Genomic DNA, 27,265 nt, shown 5'->3' on the forward strand with positions numbered 1-27,265 from the left:
TCCATGGAAATAAGTTAATTTCACATAGAATGCCTACTCTGTATTGGGAGGCAATGTTCCATACACAGCAATATTCAATCAAGTTTAGATTTATTATCAATATTATTATTATCATTAATATTATTATTACAATCCTTAAGGAATGGATTTTACAATCATCCCCTTCCACACTACATGCTCCCAAACATTGTTGCAGAAGCCATGCACTTGATATCTTCTTTAAAAAATAATTCCGGTGTATAAAACAAGGTTACATGAAAATGTCTGACTTGTTGTATGAATGTACACAGCACAAAAACACAACACAGATCACTTAAAATATGTTTTTTTTTAGTGATTTCGACATTTGAAAAATAACTATCAACATGACAGCTTTAAGCACAATTATATTTATATATATATATGAATATAAAAGAGCAGTTTTGTATTTACAGACATCAAAATACAAATAAATCTGATAATTAAATAGCTGGTAAATATACATATTAGGGCGGTTTCTCTATACTGTAATAAAATAAAGGCTGTTTCCACAACTAAAAATGTCACCCTGCATTAAACATCATATTTAAATCATGGACGATCAAAGCAAGTCTATTCAAAAGACATGTGTACAACATGTATGATAACATGTTACATTTCATTGAGCTCAAAAAACAAACAAAAAGTAAACTATGGACTCTCAAGATGAAGCCAGATCTTGAGTCAAAAAATGCTGGTAAAACTCCTGGGTCTTCCTCTTCTGAGGAAGATCTTGCTTCGTAGGGGACCGCAGAATCAAGGCAGCAAAGATGGTGACTGCAGAGACAGAAATGAATGCAATCAATGTATTACTGAAAGAACTGTATGGCAGTTCACATGCTAGAAATGCACCCCCAATTCATGGCGTCATACAACAACACAACATTGTGTGCATGCAAATGAGTGGATGAGAGAAACTGATAATAATCTGTTTGTCGCCTGACCATGAACTATTTCTACACACACACATGAGAACACGCTTTACACTCTGACCATGCTTGAGGACTTATGAAAGAATATGGCTGCACATGGAATGATTTTTCTTTTCTTTTTTTTCTCTGTCAAATCCCATTTCAGGAACTCTGAAAAGCTTTCAATGGGTCGCTCCCTTAGTTCCATTTTGTATTCTGAAAAATTAATAGGTCCAAGAAATTCTGTGAAATGCCAAAGAATAGATTTCATACCCTGTTTTCACTGATCATAAATGATGCACCAGAATGAAAAGCAATTTACTACATATTTAATCAACTTTATAATTACCCGGCCCAGAGGAGTGGAAAGCTCAACATAAAATACATATTTCTTATATTAGGTGTTTGAGAACAACAAAATACTTAAACACGTTCTCTGATTTTGCTTGATGGGAGATCTAAATGGATGACATTTCCAGACACCACTCTGTATAATATGATGAGCTATAAGCAATGGATGAAGTCAATGCCATTCCCTGGCAAACTAGAGCGAAAAGCACTCTTTTTTTGCTCAGCGACATGACACCATAAGAATAGAGACGGAGTTGATTATGTTGAGCTGAGACGTTTTTGGCTGAACTATCCACATTTATATGGTAGATTATAGGCAATATTCATCTGCCACTATATGAGCAGCATCTGTCTGCACTACAGGATTTTTACTTTGTTGATACAGCACTAGAAATATAGAGGTTAACTTCCACTAAACTGTACGCTGCGGGCATGAACTATCTTATACGAAAAATACCCTCTACAAAAAAATAAAAACAAAAGATATCACAAACTGGAAGTAAGGTCTCTGTTTACAGATGGGCAAGTTCTGCTTTGTTGAACAGATTTGCTGAGTTGCTTATTGAGTGAGTAGCCAAGAATAGGCAGAGAACAGGATGTGAGAGCATGCATTGCTTCACTCCTTTCTCCACGCTGGGCCTACCTAAGATGTTGACATCCAAGCGGTTGTGACTGGAGTGCTTCAACAGCTCCCGCAGGAACTCCGTCAGAGAACTAAACACATTTTTATGGCACTGAGGTAGCATGGAAATCACCTGTAATCAACAGAGGAGGAAAACACAGTTGGACTAAGTTGGTTTTTTTTGGACTAAATCACTACCAATATATACAGATCTGGGAAAAATTAAGAGACCACCGCCGCACGTTTTTTCTGATGTTGCTGACTGACATTTGAATGAGATGCTGATCATATTCCACATTTGCCAACTCGTTTGAATATCATTCAGCAACTGTAAGATGACATCAGAAAAAATGTGCAGTGGTCTCTTCATTTTTTCCAGAGCTGTACAAATATATTTGCTATGAATATCATCTTGAATTTCCCCTTGGGGGATCAATAAAGTATCTATCTATCTATCTATCTATCTAAATATGTTCTAATTTTATTCTGGATATAATATTTGTAGAAAAGGGGAAGGGACAGACCTGTTTGCACTGCCCATAGTCTGAGCAGCATTCTAGGCACTGCTTGTAGAGATTGTACGGCACCACAGGTTCAGGAAGGGCATCCAGGAAGAGGAGCAGTGCTTCCGCTACAGAGTGGTTACTTCCAGCTGAAGGTCAATAGGGGTCAAGGGCAACACAAGACCAACATCAAGGTCCAGGACATTCAGGCTCTTATGACTTCCTTCTTCAATTTATAAATAACTGGAAGGACTTTATGAAAACGTATCCAACTAGATTATATAAACAAGTCTTTGAGACCATTAATCAAACTTTTGTAAGAGCCTCTCTGATGACAACTGCACTGTTTTTTTTATTTTTTATCAAGATCTAAATAATGTGCAACTATTTCATACATAGCCTACAGAAATCTGCCCACTTTATTTGAATTTCCACACACTTGAATCAATCATGCCAATTTCTTTTGCCCACTTTCTATATTTGTCCTTAATTTCAACCAATGATGTTGAAGCAGCTAAAATAATCTGTCATTTATGGATCATTCATTTCTGCACTCTTGATTAGCATGGGGTACAGGAGGGATGGAGGGATAGGTGTAGTGGAGAGAGACAGAAGAAAGGGAGCAAGCCCAAATAAGCAACTACTGTATACTTTACAATCATCTCACAACGCAACCCAACTTCTAGACCGATTTCTTTTTTTTATATATATATAAACAAAAAACAAGCCCAAACTTGCTTATAATAGGAGGACTTTGCAACTCAGTGCTATAGTGACCGCCACTATGATGGTGCCCGGCCTTCATCCCATGCAGTATGTTGACTGTGAAGGATACGGAGTGAGTCTGGGTCCCCTGTGTCCAAGCAGTCTCTGATTTCTTCAAACTCATGGCGGAGTCCCGGTTGCTGGAACAGGTCCTCCTGTAGAACGCATCAACCACACGGCAGATTTAAAAACCATGTAAATAAGCCTGACTTTGCCCTTGGCAGCTGTATGATCCCTGTTTTCGTCCTGATTTTTCTAACCAAAAAAGGAAGGGGAAGAAGCAGAAGCAGAAACCTGCTTCGACCTCAGGAATGCATGTGTTTTTACAAGCGCTGCCAGCTGAACCAGAACGAACAATGACTCCCAAACACTAGGCTTTAGTTCAGGAGCCCCCTGGAATACAGTATCTCTGTGCTGGACCTCACCAAAACAAAGCCCTGCACACATTCTTCAGCAAAAACTTGTCGTTGCTGTGGCGAGTAAGATCAGTGGGCCAGGCCCATAAAAACAAAGACAAACAATCTGGTGAGCTAAGTGCCCAGAAACCCAATGCTAGGCCCTCACAAAGGAGCCAGTCTTTACACTCGGCCTCTCTCATGTGTGAGGGGGTAAATGAAAACATATATTTAAAAACAACAACAACAACAACAACAACAACAAACACTGCTTACCTGTTTACTGGCATTGCGGTAGAGGTGGTCCACAAGCAAGCAGATCTCCTTGGGTCTGTCCAAAGGCACATCCACATCTGGGCAATCAATCTCCTCGGCAGCTGGCACAGACGTCTTCCAATACAGAGAAATAAATACATACATAAGCAACATTAATATAAATAACATAAAAAACAAAATTACACTGGCGATCCTATGAATGATAATTATTTTACTGAATGTGGAGCAATAAAATATAATAAAAATTATACAATGCCTACCTAGTCAAATTCTGGATGTGGAAGTAGTGAACAGCAATTATTTCTAGATTTAACAATTCTATTTAGCTCTAGTTGTGTTGTGGACCATGCAAATACAGTGCCTAATCACAGCTGTGAATTACTTTTACTACTAATAACAAGAAACTAGGTTAATCATTAAGGTACATTTAGACACCAAAAGAACAAAAAAGTCCGCACAATAGGGCTCCAAAATGATTTCTTTTTTTCTTTTATTCACCACATTGTGACGTGACGTTTCGGGCCAACAGCCCTTCCTCAGACTTCCTGGTCTGAGGAAGGGCTGTTGGCCCGAAACGTCACGTCACAATGTGGTGAATAAAAGAAAAAAAGAAATCATTTTGGAGCCCTAGTGTGCGGACTTTTTTGTTCTTTTACTGTTGCCTTTTTTTGAGTCCAGCACCTGCTTTGAAACACTCAGATGTGCGCACCCGCTCTTACACATTTAGACACCAACTAATCTGTGTTCATTTCTTGGAAGCTAGGCATACGAAAATAACATTAACATAGGTTGGTGAAATTCTAATGGTATTATTTTGCCAGCAGCACCTCTAGGTCAAGCATCAACTCCCTGTTGTTACATGTGTGCACCAGTCTCATTTCCTCCTTCCCCAATTAAGCTTATGAGTGATTGGGACGACAGCTACTTCCGATCTACGGCACACATTTAACATGGTGACTGATCACGTTCAGATGAGCCGTAAGCAAATTGTTTTCCATCCATGTGTATTAGAGGCTTAAAAACAGGCTCTGTGCTTAGTCACTGCTGTGACGAGGCCCTGTTGTTTTGCAACACTAATGACCCTGAGGAAACTCCCTGCAGGAATACAGCGTGTTCCTGACAGATGATAGAGCCATCCTGAAGCAAGCCTCCCAGCGGCCTTTACTCAAACTTGGATGTGCACCCTTGTGGCCCGTGATGTGCTCATCCTTTCAGTCACCTGGCAACCCTGTTGCTTCCCAGATGAACAGTGCCCTGTGACTGACAGGCAAATGGGGATGCAAACATCTGATGCAACACACAACTCCAGCAGCTTATGTATTTTGCATTTTGCTTGGACAACCACAGTGATATATAACTTAAGTGGGAGAGAAGATTTGAATGTTTCCTTCAATGTTGTTGGTCACTGTCAGTGGCTTGGTAATCAAGCAATGCAAATGACCAACCAACAGACTAGATAAACCAAGTCTTTTCCGTCCCAAGGGATGTACAATTATGAAAACAAAAAGAATTTAGTGAAACAGTTGTTAGCATTGGATAGAAGGGGTGTGCTCTCTAAAATGATTGTCCAAAAATGGGACAAATGCAAATCTCATAAATGTGCACATAACAACTCTCACAAATGTGCACATTAACAAATTAACATTAACAACTACTAAAACCAAAGTGACAAGGATCAGAATAAGAAGAATAAGAATATATACTTTTTTGATCCCGTGAGGGAAATTCAGTTCTCTGCATTTAACCCAAGTTAACCGAATTAGTGAACACACAGCACACAGTGAACACACAGTGAGGTGAATCACACAACCCAGAGCAGTGAGCTGCCTGCCCAACCAGCGGCGCTCGGGGAACAGTGAGGGGTTAGGTGCCTTGCTCAAGGGCACTTCAGCTGTGGTGGACTGGTCGGGGATCGAACCGGAAACCCTCCGGTTACAAGCCCGAAGCCCTAACCAGTACACCCCGGCTGCCCCATGCATTATCATGCATGCAGGCAGGCTCCGTGTGCATTTGCTCTGAGGGCAGGGGCCTGGAAAATGTGACGGAAACCCAGCTCTGCCACTGGGCACCTGCACTCACTAGTCTCTGGATGGTGTCGAGTGGCATGTCTTGGATGGGCTCCCGCAAGTGGCACAGTGCCCGGATGGAGGTGCCAAAGCAGCTGGGCAGGTAGTTCCCCATCACCGAGATGAAGTAGTCCTTGCCCCGGTCCAGATGCAGCACCAGAATGTCCTCAATCTGCTGCCGGCCCGAGTTCAGCTCGGGCGCCGTGAAGCGGTTCACAAACACCTCCAGGTCGATGTCCACGCTGGCCCCTGAGGGGGAGGGACACAGGGAGCAGAGGACACATAACCAGACGTGAATGGATGACGAGTTCCTGTGTTCAGAGTCTGCAGTATGGGCATTATGGGTAATGATCACAAGCACTGGCAAAACAAACGACACAAACTAACACCATTCAGTGTCAACCGTTTGTTTTCAAAAACGTCTGCAAACCCTCAATATCAGAGAGGAAAATGCCACTGATGCCATTTCAGAAGTTTTTGAAACTGTCACACATATGATTAAAATCTTCAACAGCCTGGCCAACATCTGAAATCAGGCATACTGCTTGAGAGCGGTCAGCTCTGGGATGTGCCTATTAACATTTTGTATTATTAGCAGTCATTTTCTGATTTTGCTTCATACATTTGCTTATATATATACAGTATATTAATTACTTCTTTGCGCTGTTCTCAGTTTTCTTCTGCACTTTGGTACAACTTATTTTGTTATGCAATGAGCTTCATAAATAAAATGGACTCAAAAGGCCTACTTAATTATATAACATGTAATACACCACGTCTGAGACTGAGAGCAACAGAAATTGTGCAGGTCTGGACTATCCAAAGCAACAATACTAATGCTGTGCTGGTGTCAAGTATTCATGCTTAGGGTCTACCCTCAACACAATCTAGTGGTCTCACTATCCCTAATTTAGGTGCTGTGACTAAGTCATTCCCAAGACACATCAGCACAGCCTCGGTTCTCTGGATTATTTATGAAAACCAGAGAAGCGCGGCTTTCTAATTGCTTGTCTACTTTGCTTAAGGAATTGAGATAAATGCCGCAGTACATGGCAGAACAAAAAAAGCTCTCAAGCTAAACACCTCGATTGCATTCACAATGAAAACGGTGCATCCCACAAGAGCTACATCTTACATAATCTGCATCATGTCACAATAAATCTTACAGCTCATAGCCACTGCAATTAATAATGAACAGCAGAGACTGGCATACGCTCGCACGACAATACAAGGAGTTGGTGTAACCGCACTGGTGTGATGAATGCTTCTAGCGGACACTTCAGCGTCTTACCCTGTGCCAGGAATCCCTTGTGTGGGTTGGCTGTGAGCCAGGGCTTGCAGTAGGCTGGCTCATCCAGCTTCTGAATGAATTCAAATTGGCACGGCACCTGTCCGTCATTGTGAATGGTCAGCGTCTCCGAGCGGTGCTGCATGAACTTCACATCTTTGAATTGGAACTGCAAGAGAGGTAAGGATTCAGCGAAGGAAGAATGCTTACACGGAACTGATAAACACTGGTGCGCTTCGGATTAAGATTATATATAAACACAGACAAAAGCATGCACAGAAAATACATCAAACACATCTATTGCTAAGATAGTTTAATGTGCATCTAACATTGGATGCGTAACAATCTAGCACATGTTTGTTTATGTTGGCAAATGTGCATGTGTGTGTGTATGGACCGGTCCCCCACCTCTCTTTGAGACAAGGAGACAGAGGGAATACACTCATTCTCCATCTTGTCCAGCGTCCTCACGATATCCTCAAATGTCTTCTTATAAATTTCTTCGTTCACCTTCTTGATCTGAACAATGACAACACACAAAGAGCAAGCAGACATTTACACTTATGGTCGGTGCAGCATATCTTCAAAATGCACGGCTAGAGCAGCAAACGGAGATCATGCTTTAACCAGCAATTTATCACATCTTAAAGGGATATTCCGCCATTTTTGGAAATACGCTCATTTTCCACCTCCCCTCGAGCAAAACAATCGATATTTACCTTGTTCCCGTTCATCCAGCCATTCTGTGAGTCTGGCGATACAACTTTTAGCTTCAGCCTAGCATAGATCCTTGAATCGGATTAGACCATTAGCTTCTCGCCTGCTAGCTTCATGTTTAAAAGTGACTAAGACTTCTGGTAATTTTCCCATTTAAAACGTGTCTCCTCTCAAGTTAGAAAGTGCAATAAGACCAACTGAAAATGAAACCTGGCGTTTTTCTAGGCTGATTTGACATGGAACTACACTCTCATCTGGCGTAATAATCAAGGCAACTTGCAGCTACTGGCACTACTACTGCTTGTTGTCTATGGGGACTATTTTCAGATGCTGCGTAAGATATCACTGCGCCTATGGTACGTTTGCAAGTTGCCTTGATTATTACGCCAGATGAGAGTGTAGTTCCATGTCAAATCAGCCTAGAAAAACGCCAGGTTTCATTTTCAGTTGGTCTTATTGCACTTTCTAACTTGAGAGGAGACACGTTTTAAATGGGAAAATTACCAGAAATCTTAGTCACTTTTAAACATGAAGCTAGCAGGCGAGAAGCTAATGGTCTAATCCGATTCAATGATCTATGCTAGGCTGAAGCTAAAAGTTGTATCGCCAGACTCACAGAATGGCTGGATGAACGGGAACAAGGTAAATATCGATTGTTTTGCTCGAGGGGAGGTGGAAAATGAGCGTATTTCCAAAAATGGCGGAATATCCCTTTAAACGATAAGGTGGTATTGCCCAGTGTACATTTTTATGTTTAAGATATACTTATGTAGGCTGGGTGAACCCTGCCTGAACTTCCGGGGAATTTGAATTTCGCCCGGCAGCTCAGGCTGGAAACCAGCAGATATATCTCCGCTGTTCACTGCCAGAACCTTTGGCTCCAATCAGAAACGGCCTTACTCTAGTCCTGGCACGCTATTGGCCAGTGACGTGACGATAACGAAACTTAAGCGATGCAAAGGGCAGTGGAAACAAAGTGCAGCCTCCCCAGACTAACGTTCAATCTTAAAAGATTGAGCTTAGTATGTGAAAACCAGACTAATATTTATGTGCAATTTATCTGGGACAATACAGTGTTGTGCAGCAGAGCTGAATTAAAGGAGAGCTGAAGTCTGAAGAAGGGCGTTCGCCCCGAAACGTTACGTGATTGAAAACAGTTAAACGTGGAGCTCAGTGTGCGGATCCAGCTTTGTTCACCTCATGCTTTAAACCTTTTGGAATCCGGCACCTGCTAGCACCTAGACGTGCGCGCCTACTCTTTAAAATACTTCTATGAGAGCTGGGCCCCGCGTTCTCACCCCTATCTCCAGCAGCGAGCTGACAGGCTTGTGGTCGCTGGTCTTCAGGGCCATGTGGCTCTCGTAGTGCAGCTGGCGGATGTTCTTCCCCCTCCACAGGATCCGGTCGCACCAGGCCGGCACCCTGCACTTCTCGCTTGGGAGGAGAGCAGAAACAACACACAGAAACATCAGGGCAAACAAGCTTTTTTAAAAAATAAATAAATAAATAAATAAATAAATAAACACAAACTGGGATGAGCCAAGGATCAGAGATCTTTAAAGGAGCGGAATAGAATAGTCAACTACAGTACGTTCTAAAAACTACAATTGCAGAGCCACTTGAGGTAATGCTGAAACTACAGACTTGAAACATGTATTGCTGCCCTACAAAGCAAAAAGGTAGTAACTGCATTTTTGGTCGAAAATGATCGTTTTCATTACATTCAAGTGGTTATGAAGATTGATATTTACCAATAATAAGTTAATGTTAAGTAACAAAACCTCCACATGTCCAATAATCCACCAACAACTACTTAGGCTGGACAACAGGATAACTTTAAGGTAATTTTTTTCAGTTTTCACTCAGTTTTTACTGTTTTTTTGCTTTGTAGGGAAGTTATGGGTGTATGTGTGTGTGTGTGTATGTTCATTTACACCTCAGCAATACCCTCCACACCCTAATTTAGATGGATGAGGTGCAACACAAATGCTGGTGGCATTGTTTTACTGCAGATGCAGGAGCCCCCTGGGCCCTACCTCGTGTCCCATTGACTGGAGCCTGTGTCGTATTTGTAGGTGGGCTGGAAATCAATGCTCCCCTCAGTGAAACCCACAAAAACCGCCTCTTCATCAATCTGCCTCTTCAGCTGCGGACACACACACACACACACACACACACACACACAAATTCACATTAAGATCCACAGCTCATGTGTATGGTCAACAAGCACAGCTACCATATTTAGTTTCTGCACACTTGGTTTTCTTCCTTTAAGTATGTGAAAATCCAAATTCGCTGCAAGTTCAGGCGAGTTTCACCCAGCCTATGCATATTGCATACTTGAGAGTTTTACAATACCTTAGCATTAAGTCTGTTTTCAATTTAAAATATATGCTGAATTGAGTTATTGTATAAGCATTATCAGTAGTTCTAATGACTAGACTAGTTATAAGTAGTTCAACCACAAGGTTTAGGAGTGGGAGGATATGTTAGGAAAAAGACTTACCTGGTCATATGTTTGCAGAGTTTCAAAGTCCTTTTTAGATATCAAATCTTTCACCTGGTCCACCTCAAGGTTGCTTAGCCTGTAGTTCAGATCTCCCAGCCAAAGGACAATACTGACATAATGACAAAGAAAGACACATTTTTGTACAAGTTCTGTCTGTAATCAGAAAAGCAGACAGAAAGGACGAGACTAAATTGTTCAAGGAATTTTTGTAATTTCATGAAAATGGTGGCTGAAGTCATACAACAGCAACTTCAGTGGAACAAATCATGCATCTGCTCACCTACAATAGAATGACCTAAAATAAGATCTTACCTTGTTATTGTCATTATGTGAATGATTGAATGACCTTTATTGTTTATTTGCTATTCTCCTCTATAGTCATTGTTTATTTTCATTAGGGTCATTGCTTGAATTTACGTTGTTAATTATTGCCATTCTCCCTGATGTAGTCTGACCAACTTTTTGAAACTGTTCACTGTTAAATGAATTATTGTATTGTATTTATTGTCACATTGGACAAAGGCGCCTGCCGAATCCGATAACCATAATTTTGGTGGGGGGCATGAGGGAAATGGTGTGGGGTGTGAGGGTAAAGGTCAGGGGTGTGAGGGCAAAGGTGAGGGGCGTGAGGGCAAAGGTGAGGGGCTTACTTGTGCTTCATGATGGTCAGTGGGGGCAGGTCAGGGTCTTGCTGGCGGAACTGCATCCTTGAGCAGATCTCCCTGTAGTCCTGGTTCCGCCGCTCGTACTCCTCTATGTGGGCCGCCAGGTGCGAGTTCACCACGCAGACGTCAGAGTTGTGAAAGCGGAAACGAATGCCCACGCCACCTTTGTTGCCCTGGCAACAACACACTGATGTTAGCGAAATTACATTTTTTATTTCACCATCACCCATTGTTATATTCCATTGAAAATTAAATAATAATAATAATTTTTAAAAAACCCCATCTGCTGTCATTTCGAAAGCTACACGATGTAAAACCCTTAATTAAATAAAATGCCAACTTCTGAATGATTCTGTGGACGGTCTGAATGCATTGCAATTTATCAAGTTTAATTCAACAACATATTCCAGCTCCCTCTCTTCGATGCGTCTGTCCCCTGCATGTCCTCCCGCTCACTCACCATCCTTCCCATGATGCCTGTGCCCACGGTGTCGATCTCCACCTCAGAGATGTGCTCCGCGTGCTCCTTCTTCACAAAGCACAGCTGCATGATGCCCACCAGCCGCACATGCTTCACCTGGGAGCAGGTCAAAGGTGAAAGGTTAAGGGTCAAGCAGGAGGATGGCAACAATTGTCAAAACAGAACAAAACAGAAACGTAGAAACGTATAGAAAATAAGGATATGCCTTTAAATAACAAATCGAGGTAGCTGTACATTTTGTGATGATACAGTGACGAACTCAAATGTTGAAAAATGAATTGCCACCCTTCTGTAAGATTAACGAGTCTGCCAGACATCAAGCTCTCAGCTGCCATTTTAGAGCCAGCGAGGTGCGCCCAACGGGCACTGAGGGATGGCATCACACTGAAATCAAACCAGCGCTTGAAAAATAATACTCCAAAACCATTCTTTATGAAGCTGAACTGATGAAGTCATACAGCACTACTGCTGAAGAGACACCATCAGCCAACTGGATTTTTAAGCGTGTGGAACAAAGCAGATCCTTGCTTTATTCTAGACCTGCTCAGTTATGTCCCTCTGGTCCTCTGGGCAGCGCCTCCCAACCCCAACATGCTAAACGAGTGTGGTGTGGAGGGGATTGTGTCTTTTGCTCTTACAAAGGCGTACTTGGCACCTGGATGAAGTCCATCAAACACAGCTTTCATCCATTCAGACTCCTTCGGGGTGTCATTGAAGATAAACGCCTCTTTGCTGAGGTCAAGTTCCTGGAAACTATAAGCAAGCACAAAACACCACTCCTGTTGGCAGTCTGCCTTTGAATCAACTTAAGACTAGACTTTTTCAATAAAACTTAGATTACTCCTCTAAAGCAAGCAAATGTGTCAAATAATTATACAGTCATCATAATGTAATACTAATTAAATATTAGTAATTAATACAATTAAATAAATCAAAGTAAATATTTAATGAATGAAATTATTTAAATGCATACATATTAAACATGAATTTAAATAAATATTACATATGAATTTAAATAAATATCAACATTTTACTATAACACAATATTTAAATATTACTATAGTTTGATCTAGAATCGGATCTCTACAAAGATAGCTATTTCTAAAAAAAAAAGGAGAAAAAAAAGTGAAACAAGCATTGTTTTCATAGTGTGACATCCCTGCTTGTATTGGTCCGTCTGTGCGCGTCTGCTGCTGTTTGTCTGTGTGCTTGCAGGTACTGGCGGCGTGGGCGTGGCTAGCGCACCTGTGGGTGCTGACTGGCCGGAGCATAAAGGGCATGGCTGTACCCCTGTTGCGAGGCTTGCGGGGCTGCTGTTTTTGGGCCTGGTCGTGATTTTGGATGGCTTAGTTTCATTTGTCTATGCTTTCCGCATTCACGCATTTCATTCTCAGTCCTTATCGCATTCACGCACTTCGCAGACACACTGATTTCTTCATATACTGACATGGATAGTTACGTACGTTCTTTTTATTAGTTATGTAAAATAAATATAATTTGATCCTTCGCACTTGTCCTCCTTTGTTCTGGTTATGGCCTTGAGCCAAGCCGTAACAATAGCAAGATAGCCCTCCCTTACCCAACACAGTAGAAATCTGGGGGGTCTTCCGTTGAAGCCAGCCATGGTCGCAAACTCTCTTTAGGGGTCTGGCCGTTCACATTATAAGTTCCCAAGAAGAAGCTGAGGGTAAAGGTTAAAGAGATTACATGTATGATTCCGTAGTGTCATTTCAAGTAGACATGTGTGATACTCCATCATGCATTTGGCAATATGTTAAAGATGCATTTCTTTGTCAGCACCAGAAGGGGGAGGTAGAGGACATAAAATAGTCATAAACGGCTCTACGAAGCAGGCTTGCTCTACAAAAAGCATGCCATTGCTGAGCAGTAATAATGCATGAAAACATTGTGCCAGGAGGCTTAACATAATGCAGAGAAAGGTATGTGTGGTGCAACTGCTACCTGTTGCAAAAGAGTAATGGATCACACTTGCATGTCGCAGGCATGTAAGTTCAGTGCTGACGGTGGCAGTTTAAGTGATGATCATAAGTGTAATCTCACCACAGCCATATCCGTTCTCACTGCTGTTCCACTTACAGCACATTTGTGGTGGCTGAGCTGCGACACCGCGCGCAACTACAGAGGTTACTTAAAGGGAACTTCTAATCATGCGAGTTAACTATTCGTTGGGCTTTGTGATTCAAAACATAAATAGATCAGTCTCCAAATAAGTCTCCAAAAATCAAATCAATTGAATAATTAATCATTCATCCTAAAACATTCTGCATTTATCCAAATGATTACCTGAAGTTCTCCAGGTAGGTGTAGACGTCCTCGTTCTTGAGCAGTTCACAGCGGATGAGGTTGTCCCGCAGGCCGAACTGAGGCATGGCCAGCATCTGGTCTTTGTTGGACGGCTGCGTATGCATGGACGGCCGTGACTGGTCATTCCCCTCCTCGTACAACCCCCGGGCCTCCCTGCGATCAACAGGTGTAAGACCGACAGTAAGAAATCACGATGGAATGATTACAAGCTTGCATTATAAGCATCAGATTTGCAGACGTGGACTAGTTAAGAGTTTTGTTAGTACTGAACACACTCACTCACACACACACACACACACCCACCCACACCCACCCACGTGTCTGGACTTGCTACCCCCTGAGCTATTCTGAGACTACTCACTAACACTTGTCATGCCAGAGTGCACTGAATCGCACTGAGGGTGCATGCAACAGAGCAAGGCAGGGTTAGGGCTAGGGCTTCAGAGCAGAGGCATTACTACAGGACACGGAGTGGGGACATGCGATACAGCACAGCACTCAAGTCAAGTCAAGTCCATTTGTATTTCTACTGAGCCGCACCAAAGTGTTTCAAAAATAAAGTGTTGAAGTGCAATAAAGCAAATGAATGACCTAAGGCAAAAAAAGGGTGACAGGGCAATTACTGTAGGAGTTAAACTAATACAAAAGGAGAACATTTAAAAAGGTAACCAGGGGACACTATGCACAGGCACTTAAAAGGAGGGGAGGCCCCAGCCGTGGCGCGACTGGCTGGGGCACCTGCACCGCACACCGGCGACCCGGGTTTGATTCCCGCCCCGTGGTCCTTTCCGGATCCCACCCCGACACTCTCTCCCACTCACTTCCTGTCTCTCTCTACTGTCCTATCATTAAAGGCATAAAAGCCCAAAAAATATACTTAAAAAAAAAGAAAAAAAATATATACATATATATATATATATATATATATATATATATATATATATATATATATATATATATATATATATATATATATATATATATATATATATATACATAGACTGGGCTGCACAGATGTGGAGGGGAGGCAGTTCCAGAGAATGGGGGGCTGCTACTGCAAAGACTCTGTCCCCCTTGGTTTTCAGCCCGGTCCCCTCGCCACATAAACTTATTCAACTTTGTCTATTCAACTCTCAAATACAACTGGGTACGCACACATTTCCCTTTCCATTGGGCAAGCAGGTGTGGTCAGTCACACGAAAAGGCACTGACTAAACGTATAAAGACGGACACCAGCAATTTAACTGGAAACCTCTAAATCTCTTCTGGTCTTCTACAGGAATGTAATCAGATGCTGTTTCTGTGGAAAAGAAAATGTCCTTAAAATGGCTTGAAAGTAAGTTCACACCTTCCACCACATTTCCGTAGTTGAGCTCTATCTGGCCCTGCAACCCCTTCACACCCTGCTCACCTTCTATTAGCTGTTGCATGTGTATACTTGCTAGCTGACACTTGCTAACTTGTTTGCCTCTTTATGAAGAACAGTCCTAGTGTTTGATGCCTGTCCTTGGTTGCCCTCAAAAGTCCAAAGATGACCACTGATGGCGCTGGAAAGCCTACATAGCAGTTATAAACAGTTTGCATCATTTCCATTCTGCAGTTACTGGACAGTAACACTGCACACTTTCCATCACCTCAAGACAGCAGTGACATAGTGGAACACTGGCTTACGTCAAGACAACATATTGGAGCACTAAGAGATACGCCAGAGATTTGTCTGTGTCCTCCCTACACTGCGGATTTGTCCTGCTGCCAGTGTGATGGGGACATCTCACACATCTTGGGGCGGCAGTGGCTCAGGAGGTAGAGGAGTCGTTCAGTAACTGGAAAGACCTGACCTTGTCGAAGTGTCCTTGAGCAAGACACCTAACCCCAGTGCTCCCGATGAGCAGGTTAGCGCCTTGCATGGCAGCCTCCGCCATCGGTGTGTGAATGGGTGAATGTGAGGCATGATATGTAAAGTGCTTTGGGTGCTCGCAGAAGCCAATAAAAGCGCTATATAAATGCAGTCCATTTACCATTCCATTTACCACATCTCTCCGTGCATAGTCTTGAAATAATGGCATTTATTAAACGGCTCTTCATAATGCTACAGAATGCTCCATTCACTTGAATAGGACTGCCCAACGTCTGGTATCATCTGATATTTCTCGATAACCGTTGCTAAGTATAACAGACGGCTGTCAAAGAAAATGGGTTTTGTGCTTCTTATTCAAGTCTTTCATATCCCTCCGCAAGTAGTCCGGTCACTGCTTGAAGTGAACTCGGCTGGCGTGCCAGGATCCTGTTCGCCATGTCAGGACTTATTTTCCTAATAATGACTGGCGTTCTATACACTATCCCTTACTCCTGAGTCTAGGGCTGCACCTAACTATTATTTTTTCATAATAATTTAATCTGTCCACTATTTTTCAATCAAATCGAGGTTTCACCATTCTATCTTTTATATTACCATTTAAAATAATGATGTGAATACTCGCATGCAAAGCTGTATGGAGTGCTAGTTCATATAGATAGATAGAGAGATACTTTACTGATTGCCAAGGGGAAATTCAAGATATATATAAATTCAAGAATATATATATATATATATATATATATATATATATATTTCAGATGGAAAACAGCTCTGATTGGCCTACTGGCCTATACATTGGAGTGGAGCTTCCAGTACCTTCCAGGGCTGCCTGGTGCACCGCTGCTGCTGCTGCTTCGGTCGTCCTCCGCGGTGGTCACTCCTCTTCTCTCGGACGCTTGTGACCTCTCTAGTGAAACACAAGAGGCAGAGACAGAGAGATGCTAAGATGGAGAAGATCAATCTTGATGTAATACAGTGGGTGTGTGAGTGAGTAGGAAAGAGAGAAAGAGAGAGAGAGAGAGAGAGAGAGAGAGAGAGAGAGAGAGAGAGAGAGAGCACAAGTGGGTGTAGTGTTGCATGACTAAATCAGTCACATTGAAGTGCTGACATTTTTTTGGTGTGCAGCAATCAATCTGACAGAGCATGGAGCCCAATTTGTCAATAATCGCGTCCGTGCCAGGGACTACTGTAAGGCTAGGGGCTGGACAGCTTCACTGGCAGCAAACAGCTAATGACGTGAATCCTGCGATGTGACCGTCCGACAGAGCCAGTTGCACCCTTTGTAGGGTCATAAGGGGGTGGAAAAAGAGAAGCTTTCTGTTTCCTACCGTCTCTCTAAATGAGAACCAGAGGGGAAAAGGCTAAAACTTTCACCCCAGACATTCTGTTCCACTGGACCCAAAAATAACTTGTCTGACTGCTGTACTAACTCACTATATTTAGGTATCATTGCAGTTGGCTAAATATCCAGCGCCTAATCTTTCACTATCAGGATAAAAGCAACACTAAAGAGTTTTTTGTACCTTAAAATACTGTTTCCAAAATCATTTCAGTGGTTCATTAACTCGTAACAGGGTGAACAGCACTTCTGCATTTACTTTGCGGCCCTCTATCGGCTATAACTGCACAATTTAAGTTTACCAGATCAGGTAGCAGACCTGTAGGTTGATGGAATGAGACATAAAAAAAACCCTATAAAATTGACTTGCTTCAATGTTGCAATAAATCATGCTTTCCTAAAATCATGCAGCATACTCTACCTTGTCCGTGGACTTCGTTATTTGCTGGATAAACAAATAGCATGTGTGCGATAGAGGAAAAGTGCTGTAGTGTTGCTTTAACAAAAGACTTCACAGTTAAGGCTAAGGCACAGTTAACATGAATGTTATCTCTGAATGTACTCTACCTGTCAAAAGTTTGGGCTCACTTAGAAATGTCCATTCCTCTCCATTATAGGCAGAGTACCAGTTAAGATCAGTTGCATTGTTCTTTTTTTGATGTCAAGGCAGCAGTTTTCAGATTGCATTATGTGCTTAAAAAGGTTGTCGACTGTTACAGAAAGAAGTGGCTGATCTTTAATGCAATATCTTCATTGTCCATTAACAGCAACTATTCATCCAGGCACGTTCTGTTTACTGATATCATCTGATATCATTCTAAAAGTCTGACAGAGAAAACATTGGAGAACCCTTTTGCAATTATGTAAGAGCATAATGTAATCTGAAAATGTAAACTGATCTCAGCTGGTATTCTGTCTATAATGGAGTGGAACTGAAATGACTAAGTAAGTGATCCAAAACTTTTGACCGGTAGTATAGGTACTGTGTGCTATACTTGCCCTGCGGGCTAATAACACTGGAGTGGGAATGGAATGTGGGTGGGTGTGGGTACTAACACAAACAAACAGCTCTCTCAGATAGACCGTTCCACAGAAGAGTGAGAGAATCTCAGAAAGGTCCCGGTCTAACCAGTGGCAAAAGCCCATCTGATTGCAGGAGCAGACGGAAATATTGCACTATCTTTACATCTGTTCATAACAGCACCCCATGATAATCACACTGAAATGACACTGAAACATCTCCCTTTTGATGAAGACTGAAGATTGCTGTGGTTTCCATTACATAAGCAAGACAACACTACAAGACAGCCTGAAAGTCTAGTCTCCCTGAACATTTTGGCTTCCTGACTGAGGGCCTAATCACGCTTCACTAGAAAAGACAGCAGAACCAAATTCACCAGAGGGACCCAGCACAGATGACATAGCAAGTTTGAGAAGAGCGACCAGGAAAGGAAGAGCATCACACTGAACTGTGTAAGCAACCCTGTGTAACAGCGGTTGAGACATTCACATCTACTGTTATGTTGCCATTAATGTTGGGTAAACAGACAAGACTGGCACAGTATTGCAAGCTCAATCACTGACCACACTATGAAAAAGAAACATAATAAAACAGCCAGAGCTACAGTACAACACATACAGCTCCACCTCCGTTTCCTGCGCTCTCATTTGGGAATGCATTATTAGTCTATGGGTGGGGATGTGTTGTAGGTTTTGTTGGGCGGTGACGGGGCTAATGGGAAGTACAGGGAAGTGGGCGACAGGAAATGGGAAATTTCACATAAGCAAGTGAAAGGGGATAGAGGGAAACCCTAGGCACAGAAGCACAATCCTCCAACGTAACAGAGAACATCCAGATGTTCACACGCCGTGTTGCCACTGACAAGACACTTGTTCAGGGGTGTCTTGAACAAAAAGGCTAAGTCTGAACACAAGAGGCTCTGTACAGGGCACTTATAACTAGCGCTGTGCTATAAAACGGTAATGATATGTATCTCGATAAACACGTACTCGATATCAATAGAAAATGTGTTCAATAAAATGTTTGTTTTTTTCCCCGCAATGCTGCTCAGGTGAAAGCATGCATTTCATTCGTGGTCAAGGCTTGAGGTGCATTTTTCTTTGCAATCATTTTTTCAAATATTTTCACATTGTGAAGGAAATAAAAATCTACATCTTAATGTCTTATGTCAAAGGCTGACCACATATAGATCTTTAACGTTTATTAAATGTATAATGTCTATAGCTCTTTAACGCGTCTAGGCTGTCTACTGTATCACATTCCTCTGCCATCTATGAACATGTTAATTGCCTGACTGAGTCCTTAGCCAACGACTCATCACTGAGGACCTGGTCCTGGTGATCATGTTGTGGTGCTAGGCATCCTGCTGAAGGTAGTGAGCTAGAAAACGGGAAATGGACATGTGTGTTATGCTTCATCAGCTCAGTTTCACATGAACACATGGCGGCAACAACTAAAATCCCTCCAGGTGTAAACATTGGGTCAGTGGACATATTCAAACCATTGCATTACAAGTCCAGTCCTCTTCGGGACTACATTACGTGCAGAAAGACAGCTATTACTGAAAATGCATGGGTTGATCTCAACCACATAGTCCTACCCCTATAATCAGCCTTGAACAACCTTGAAAGTGGATTTTTCTGAACATAAAGCCAACATTATATTGAGTGTGTGTGTGTGCGTGTATGGGGGGGTGGGGGGGTACCTAAAAGGCAGTAAGCGCATTATAAACATGTGCAGCATATTTAACATTCCAACAAACCATCATCAGCTGGTATGTTGGTCATTCTTTCCAACTTAAATAATCCTTTTCTCTTCAAGTGACCAAGACACAAAAAAAGAAAAAATCTAAAACTGAGATCCAACCAGACATACCGGTATACACTTTGGAACTCTTATCATTATCATCTTTTTGCTGAAGATTACGTTTGGCCCTGAGACTGATGCAGGCCAGTGGAATGACGAGGAGTGTCCATGGCAAAGTCCATTGGCCTCAAAGATAGGGCAGATTCGTAAACACGCTCTACCAACCAGGGAACTCATGTTCTATTGTGCGACACTTTAAATATCCTTTCCTCCCTGAAGTAAAACACAACAAAAAGTTAACTAAAGCGGGCTAAGTAACCAGTCTTGCCCGACAAGGGAATGCAGAGCATCAGTGTCTGTGCTACCCTATTAGGACATGCTTGCTTAGCTTGAAAATACTTAACGCTTAACGAGGTGCTAATCTCTTTACACAAACTCCAGGCAGTGTGAAATAGACCCGACCTCGTCAAAAGCAAAACATCGAGACACTTTCACTATAGGCTACTCTCTGGAAGTATGTTAGGCTAAATAACCTAACCTAACCTAATGTTACCAGAGTGTCACTAACGTTAGTGGGCTGGTGACCAAAATACCTGTAATGTTAACTGACCCAACAGGATGGCAAAGCCCAATTCTGGTAGACAATCGACAATCCAGCTCAGACGTAATGCATACAAATTACTTCTACACCCAGAAGAAAACGAGCAGCACGTCAATCCAGTTCATTCATGCATGCACGAAATAAGTCATTTACTAGCTGACTAAAATTAGAGTTTTTGAGCGGTTTGCCCGAAGGAATTCCTGGTAAGTTAAGGCACTTCTATCCAAAATTAGTAACGTTGTGCGAAGTATCCTGGATACTACATAGCTGCTATAGCTGCTAGAAGAATCGACTTGGAAGCATTTAAACCTTAGATCTAATCCAATCAAACGTTGAATGAAAGTAATCGCTTTCCAAAGAGTAACGTTAGCTTACGATGCTAACTCAGTTATGATAGCTAACAGAATCAGACGCTACCATCGCATTTGTGTTGTCTTGAGAAGTACACATTAGTTATCATAACTGTTTACCATTAGAAGCTAGATCTAGTTGTTACAAACTAACAACCTAATTTACCATTGACCTGTCTCGCTAGAATGTCTCTGCCTAAATCTGCTCAACGTTTATAGTAACGCTACAAAACTCAGAGATACAATGTCACCAGTTGCGCTGCCAACTAGGCTACTTGAAGTCGATGTTACAATCCACACTGCCAGCCAGGGTAAATTAACGTTAAGACACCCCTAAATCCAAAAAGTGTATCGTTACCCTAACGCATCCTACGATCTAATGCAGCCGTTTGCGTTGTCAGATATCTCACTAACAGGTTGCATTAAGTTTTGAACTAGCCTACCTCTCTTTAACCATTAACAGTAAAAACATTCAAAGAACCATACAGACGGTGTCTTACCAGCTTTCTTGCTCATATGAGGCATTTCCTTGCACACAGACTACAATTTACGCATTCTATCGTGATTGAAAAATACCAGAGGGCTGCAAAACCTTTCTTGACAGGAGACTGTTACCAGAGGCGTTCCCTGTTGCTACAATGGTGTTAAGCACCTAAGACCAAAGCAATCAACCGACTCTGATCATGGCCTCAGAAAATTCTTAAGCAGTAGACTGGACATGAAGTAAAACAGTAGCGTAAACATTTAAACTTGGTATATAATTGCTTTTCTGTTGTGACAACCATTACACGTCCTACTCGCATCGGCATTCCTACATCTGCATTATATCTGGTTTGACTTAGGCAAGGCGGCCAATTTCAAAGGTATTTCCCTACAAATATATAAAACACTGCCATTGACTTTAAAAATAGAAGGACAAAACAATAAATAAGACTATTCATTTTAGTCTCAATACAACGCTAGTATGGAATTCAGGAGATGAGGCTACTTCCTGAATCTCCACGATCTAAGAAAGAGAAAGATACTGCAGTGAGAACATGCTCCTGGAATGCAGACATACAGGCTTGAGGTGCGATGGGTAGACACAGAACATGTTAAGCGGGTAAATCTGTGGACAGGTGCAGGTCTCTCCTGCACATCCAAACAGGTGCAAAGAGGAAGTAAGCACAGGAAATGGTCTCTAATTCACCACCAGCCCAAAACCTCGGATATTCCCATTTAGCATTGGTAAAAGATGAGTCACATACCTTTCATAGAATGCGGGTGCTAGATAATGTCAATGTGAGGTGTGTTGTTTTTTCCACTTGCGCACAATGAGAAAAACTGTTTTTTTCTGTATCTCGTAGAACAGGATCAACCGTGGGGTGCTACGTCACCAACATGTTCAACTATATGAAGTGGAGCCTTACCTGTTTTCTTGTTGTGGCCCAACTTGGACAATGGCTCCACAAGAGGAGATAGGGACTGCTTCAGAGAGCCTCTGGTTGCTGTTACTTTGCGACGATACTTTTCCAACCACTCAAACCTGGGTGCTGAAGCTGGGTATTGTTGGCAGACATCTGAAAAAGGAAAGAAATTAACATTACGGTCAATAACAGAATCCCTTTTTGGCCCATGTTCTGTTCGGGGCTCCATGAAAATGTATCAAGTGGGGAAAATGGCCAGACGAACAACACACGGCTGATTTCTAAAAGCAGCAAAACAATACAGTTGGACTGCACTGCGATAGACAAACAGCTGAGAAGCTTTAAGATACTGCATGTTGGTCAAACATTTGAATACATCTACAAGATAGTGAAACATTGGTCTGTAAATATTCAAAGTGCACACAAGGAAATAGAAGTGGTCATACAATACTCTTCACAAAACACGGTGGCATGATACACTATCAATATTCACCACCACCACCACCAAACATTATAAAAGCATTTCCCTCATATACTACAAGGTGTTGTACAATTACAGCTGTTTAATTTGATACATTTCATACAAGACATAATATTCTTTACTGAATTCTGTTCAAGGTAGCATGACTTAAACGGCACCATTTCAGTTCTATGAAACTGGTTCTACAGTCTCACTCACTTTTAGATACCCTACAAACAGGAAGACTGACACACACACACACACACACACACACACACACACAGACACCCACATGTGCGTGAAAACATCTTTTACCACATCTAGGCCGTGTAGATGGTGTCAAACCACATGTATACAAGTCGAAGTAAAAGCACAAACTACCACCAAGACTTTGCCTCAGTGTAGTCTCGATACTTACCTTGGTGTTTCAACATGTCAGCATCACAAAAGCCACTCTCCATCTCTGCCTGCATTTCACATTCAACGTGTGGGGTCTGAGTGGCCGCACTATACTCTCTGTGATTCACAGAAGTCACTCCATTCACTCTCCATTGAATGCTGCTGTGCCCCCATGCACTAGAAATGACACATCCTGGACAAAGCAAGCCGTATTCCTCTTCGCCCACGCAGTGATCTCATGCAAGTCCACGTCTCGACAAAACAATGCCTCATCTACTCATTCTTGCAAATGAGCCACAACAAGTGTAAGACGGGAAAACTACTCACTATAGACAAGACAAGTCTCCACCTCTTTTGTTGGAAATCCACGCTAAGTGCGAAGGAAGGTACTGTTTTATTTTTTAACCCAACTATCATGCAAAACTGGGCCAGATCTCTGGTAGATCAGGAAAATCGCCCGTTACAGTCAGCAGTATTTCATGACTAGTCAGCAAGCCAAAGCTGCTGTATGGGACTGTCCTCAGTTGTATGAGGGGGAAAAACACACCCGACAAGCCTGGCTGGTTCTTCTTGGATACCAGTTCTGTAATGGCGAGTTCAGTGATGTATTGCTCATTTGCGAAGGCGGCACTCAACTAACAAAAAAACCTAACAAAAATTCAACTAACAAATATGCTTTCTCCAATCACCTGAATAACTTCATACCAAACCTGAGTGGATATTCGGTACATTCTAGTGAATCAGGTAAACATGTCCGCCAGATGAATAAATGTATCAAGGAAGCAGAGAGTAACAAGGATTCTGAATGAGCATTACTGCTTCCTTGCATCTTCTCCGGGTTCTCTTGTCTTAGCACCTGGGGTTCCAATGACATAACTGTGCATACAACTCAGTTTCTGTCAGCAAAGCACTACACTGGCTCTCATTTGTTAAATTATTTGAACAGTCCTGCTTACCTTCTTCTCTTTTACCGTGTTGGAATAGTGTAAAATGTGTTACACCATACATCTTATTTTCATCATGTATGCCTATTACAACGTAATAAATGCATTTTGAGGTCAAACGTGTTTCATTTACAGTATGTGACTGGAGTGACAAGATTTCCTTATATTTGTATTGTACATATATTTGTTCATAACAGGGTTTTTATGCATTGTTTTATGCATATTAGAAGAAGCCACAGAATGTAATGAAAAAGACAGAAAAATCTGCATGTCTGGGAAAGGTTCACTGACTTATGACTTCCAGCAGGGGCTTACTGTATCTAGCAGTGAAATTAAACTTAAATTGGTGAATTACACTCTTACAAAATAACTTCAGAAGTGTAGCAATCTTTTTTTTGTTAACTTATTTCTAAAGAAATACACTTCCATTCCGTCTTATAGCGATCGATTGTATGTGTGTGCCGGGGTTTTAGGGACATTGGAAAAGTGACCTCTTGGCCAGACGGACCTGCAGAGCAAATCCAAAATTTTCCAAAGGTTCGTATGAATTCCCATCCCCAGCCTACCATTATCCCAGACTGACTGTGACATGGCAAAGCACTGTTTTGTGTTGGGAGTTATCGGATGCCTCACCGCTCCAGGCCTTGTTGACCTCACTGAGGAAGAGGCGTGTGTGTGAGCCGAAAGGGAGTCTGAGCTCCAGCTCCTCATTGAGAAAGGTTACTCTCAGCCTGGTGTCAGCACCTGGGACAGACACAGACACACACACACACACACACTTCTGCATTGGCAACCATTACAAGTACATGTGGAAGTAGTCTCCTGTACAAAGACTTGCTATTCGTGTCTTGAATTCAATTCTTCACACAGTATTATTTTGTTACACATATAGCTGGCTCACTCACCAACAACAGCAAGTTCATCTGGTGAAGAAACTGAGGAGGAGAAGGCACAGTTAGAGCTAATATATCACTTTGGATACTCTAATTAATTACCAAAGTAAACCACAGGATAAAATACTCTTATAACTTGCAATAGAGGGAGATCACTCCATAACATATCAGAAAAGAGGTTGCTGCACAGTCTCAGATTTACTCAAGGTTTGTTTACCTGATATCCTAAAACTAAGATCTGTGAAATATTTTTTTCACCCTCAGTTTTGTATCCTTTTTACACTCTCTGAAATGCTGTATCTTGGAGGCCATGTTTGGATATTAATCGCCCAAACTTTGTAGGGTGGAAGACAGACTCAGTATGATTGTACCATTAAAGGGACACTTCACCGATTAGCAATAAGCTTTGTATCTTTAGAAAACCAGTCATGTTTTTGAATGGTCGTGCATCATTCCCTCAGTTTGCCTTGAGATGGGAGAAATACGGACTTCAATGTTGGACTTTCTGCTTTCAATGATGTAAAAATCATCATTGAAAGCAGGAAGTCCTATTCATGGGTTTCATTGAAATCCGTATTTCTCCCATCTCAAGACAAACTGAGGGAATGATGCACGACCAAAAACATGAATGGTTTTCTAAAAGCTTAATGCTAATCGGTGAAGTGTCCCTTTAAAATATCTTACTGCATGCCCTAGTTCTACTGTATATAAGGCCCTACTAGAGCTGTAAAATAGTACAAAAATGGTGATATTGAGGGTCTTGTAAATTATTTTGTTTGTACATGGCGCTAATCATTACTTTGTCTGCAAATTCAATACTTTACTAATGTTAAGCAAACATTTGAGATCTCTGCAACAAATGCACATGACGATATTATGCCTAAGAATATTTACTTTTGATTAGATAGATAGATAGATAGATAGATAGATAGATAGATAGATAGATACTTTATTGATCCCCAAGGGGAAATTCAAGAATTCATTATATTGATGGCCAAACAATGCTTCCCCGATAATGTGATTTGATTCAGGCTGTACAACTGAAATAATTTCATGGGCTGTAAATAATATGAAGATAAAAGATTTGAGCAGAAATAGTTTACAGGATAGGTTTTGGGGCCCATTCTTGATACAGACAGGTTTTGAACAAAATCTGAGACGGTGCAGCAACAACCTTATCTGAATGACCCTATACCAAAATATTTTCTATGCAAAAATACCTTCAACAACAGCAAAGTCATACGAAATAGGAATGATCCCATCCAAACTGACATCATCTCCAGTGATGGCCATTCGGCAATGTGCATACACAAACAGCCTGCGAAACAACGTCACGAACAAGTGCTTATTTTGCAAGTGCAAGTAAGAAGTGTTTATTACTGTATAAACAAACAACATATGTTAAAGAACCGACTCGTTACATTTTAATCGTCCTTATCCTATTACTCTCATAACTTAACTTACGCATGTTCTTTGGAACGTTCCACTAAACCCAAAAGTCTGCTTTCAGTGGCATTATCTTCAAGGATGAAACATTGGACCGCATGGTAACGACAAGTTAAGGAGAACATTTAAGTATCGTAGGCTACTTCAATGAACATGGCATGTGATGATCAACAAATCAGTGAAATGGATAACTTGCATTTTTCGAAACATGCATTTCAGTTTGTGTCAGCATGATCATGGCCTAGTCTAGTGCAAGATTTCCACCATGTGGTCAGATTGTGGAAGTGATGCTTTCGGTTTTTTCTCCTGAGCATGCTCCATTACGTGGGTGACACTCGTTTCACGAAGTTGAAAGAGAGACGTATTAAGAACGCAAATGCAACAGAGTCACTCTTTCGTACACATTATAATGACAACAGCTACTTCTTTCACTTGTACCCTAACTGAATGTGACTTGCCGTGTGTTTCGAATTGCACGATGACAGCTAGTTCAACTCCCAGGCCTCGCCCCAGGCAATTTTCCCCAAGTACAACTTAGTCCGATTATGTTACTGCTGCAGCTATCTTGGGAAGGTTGTTCGTTTGAGATAAGCATTTAAACAAAGCCATAAACGCTAGCTTTCAGTAACTGACAATAAAGCATGTGCAACAAAACATCAACTGCTAGTTCACTTTAAAGGGTGACAAGGATACTATAACGCAGTTCTCATCTTCGGCAAGAGTTTCTTGGATTGCTATGGACTGATCCATTCCTGCGCAGCCTGACGAGACGAACCGTTAGCTTGCACTGGCTAGTACCGTTGATGTGTTAAAACAGCCAAGAGAATATTCCGGTATAGACATCGACAGA

The 27,265-nt window shown here is 41.7% G+C and overlaps 1 protein-coding gene across 3 annotated transcripts; it reads right to left on the minus strand.

Moving 5' to 3' along the window:
- Positions 1-73: 73 nt before the first annotated feature.
- On the minus strand, positions 74-26,507 carry inpp5b (inositol polyphosphate-5-phosphatase B). Of its 3 annotated transcripts, XM_062539305.1 has the most exons (22): positions 26,434-26,507; positions 26,190-26,287; positions 24,982-25,011; positions 24,710-24,820; positions 22,277-22,426; positions 16,567-16,657; positions 13,872-14,045; positions 13,147-13,248; positions 12,206-12,320; positions 11,547-11,663; positions 11,072-11,259; positions 10,419-10,530; positions 9,949-10,058; positions 9,211-9,346; positions 7,604-7,714; positions 7,199-7,364; positions 5,921-6,156; positions 3,842-3,955; positions 3,241-3,325; positions 2,427-2,554; positions 1,924-2,035; positions 74-795 (listed from the first exon to the last, which is right to left on the minus strand). In XM_062539305.1, the coding sequence occupies exons 2-22, from the start codon at positions 26,260-26,262 to the stop codon at positions 680-682; spliced, it is 2,577 nt and encodes an 858-aa protein (XP_062395289.1). In that variant the 5' UTR covers positions 26,263-26,287; positions 26,434-26,507; the 3' UTR covers positions 74-679. The 3 variants fall into 3 exon arrangements, with proteins under 3 accessions (XP_062395289.1, XP_062395290.1, XP_062395291.1); XM_062539306.1 differs by lacking the exons at positions 24,710-24,820; positions 24,982-25,011; positions 26,190-26,287; positions 26,434-26,507 and adding an exon at positions 23,152-23,603; XM_062539307.1 differs by lacking the exons at positions 22,277-22,426; positions 24,710-24,820; positions 24,982-25,011; positions 26,190-26,287; positions 26,434-26,507 and adding an exon at positions 21,368-21,500.
- Between the last annotated feature and the right edge of the window lie 758 nt (positions 26,508-27,265).

This window comes from Sardina pilchardus, chromosome 6 (assembly GCF_963854185.1).
Source record: "Sardina pilchardus chromosome 6, fSarPil1.1, whole genome shotgun sequence".
In the NCBI taxonomy this organism is placed as follows: domain Eukaryota; kingdom Metazoa; phylum Chordata; class Actinopteri; order Clupeiformes; family Clupeidae; genus Sardina; species Sardina pilchardus.

Bases quoted from the DNA above. Each gene is read 5' to 3' on its own strand.
- inpp5b (XM_062539305.1), bottom strand. From the start codon at position 26,262: ATGGCCATCACTGGAGATGATGTCAGTTTGGATGGGATCATTCCTATT. The intron at 14,046-16,566 runs GTACTGGAAGCT...TGTTGATCGCAG, and splicing joins GCACCAGGCAGCCCTGGAAG to GGAGGCCCGGGGGTTGTACG. The intron at 11,260-11,546 runs GTGAGTGAGCGG...TGTTGTTGCCAG, and splicing joins CAGGCATCATGGGAAGGATG to GGCAACAAAGGTGGCGTGGG.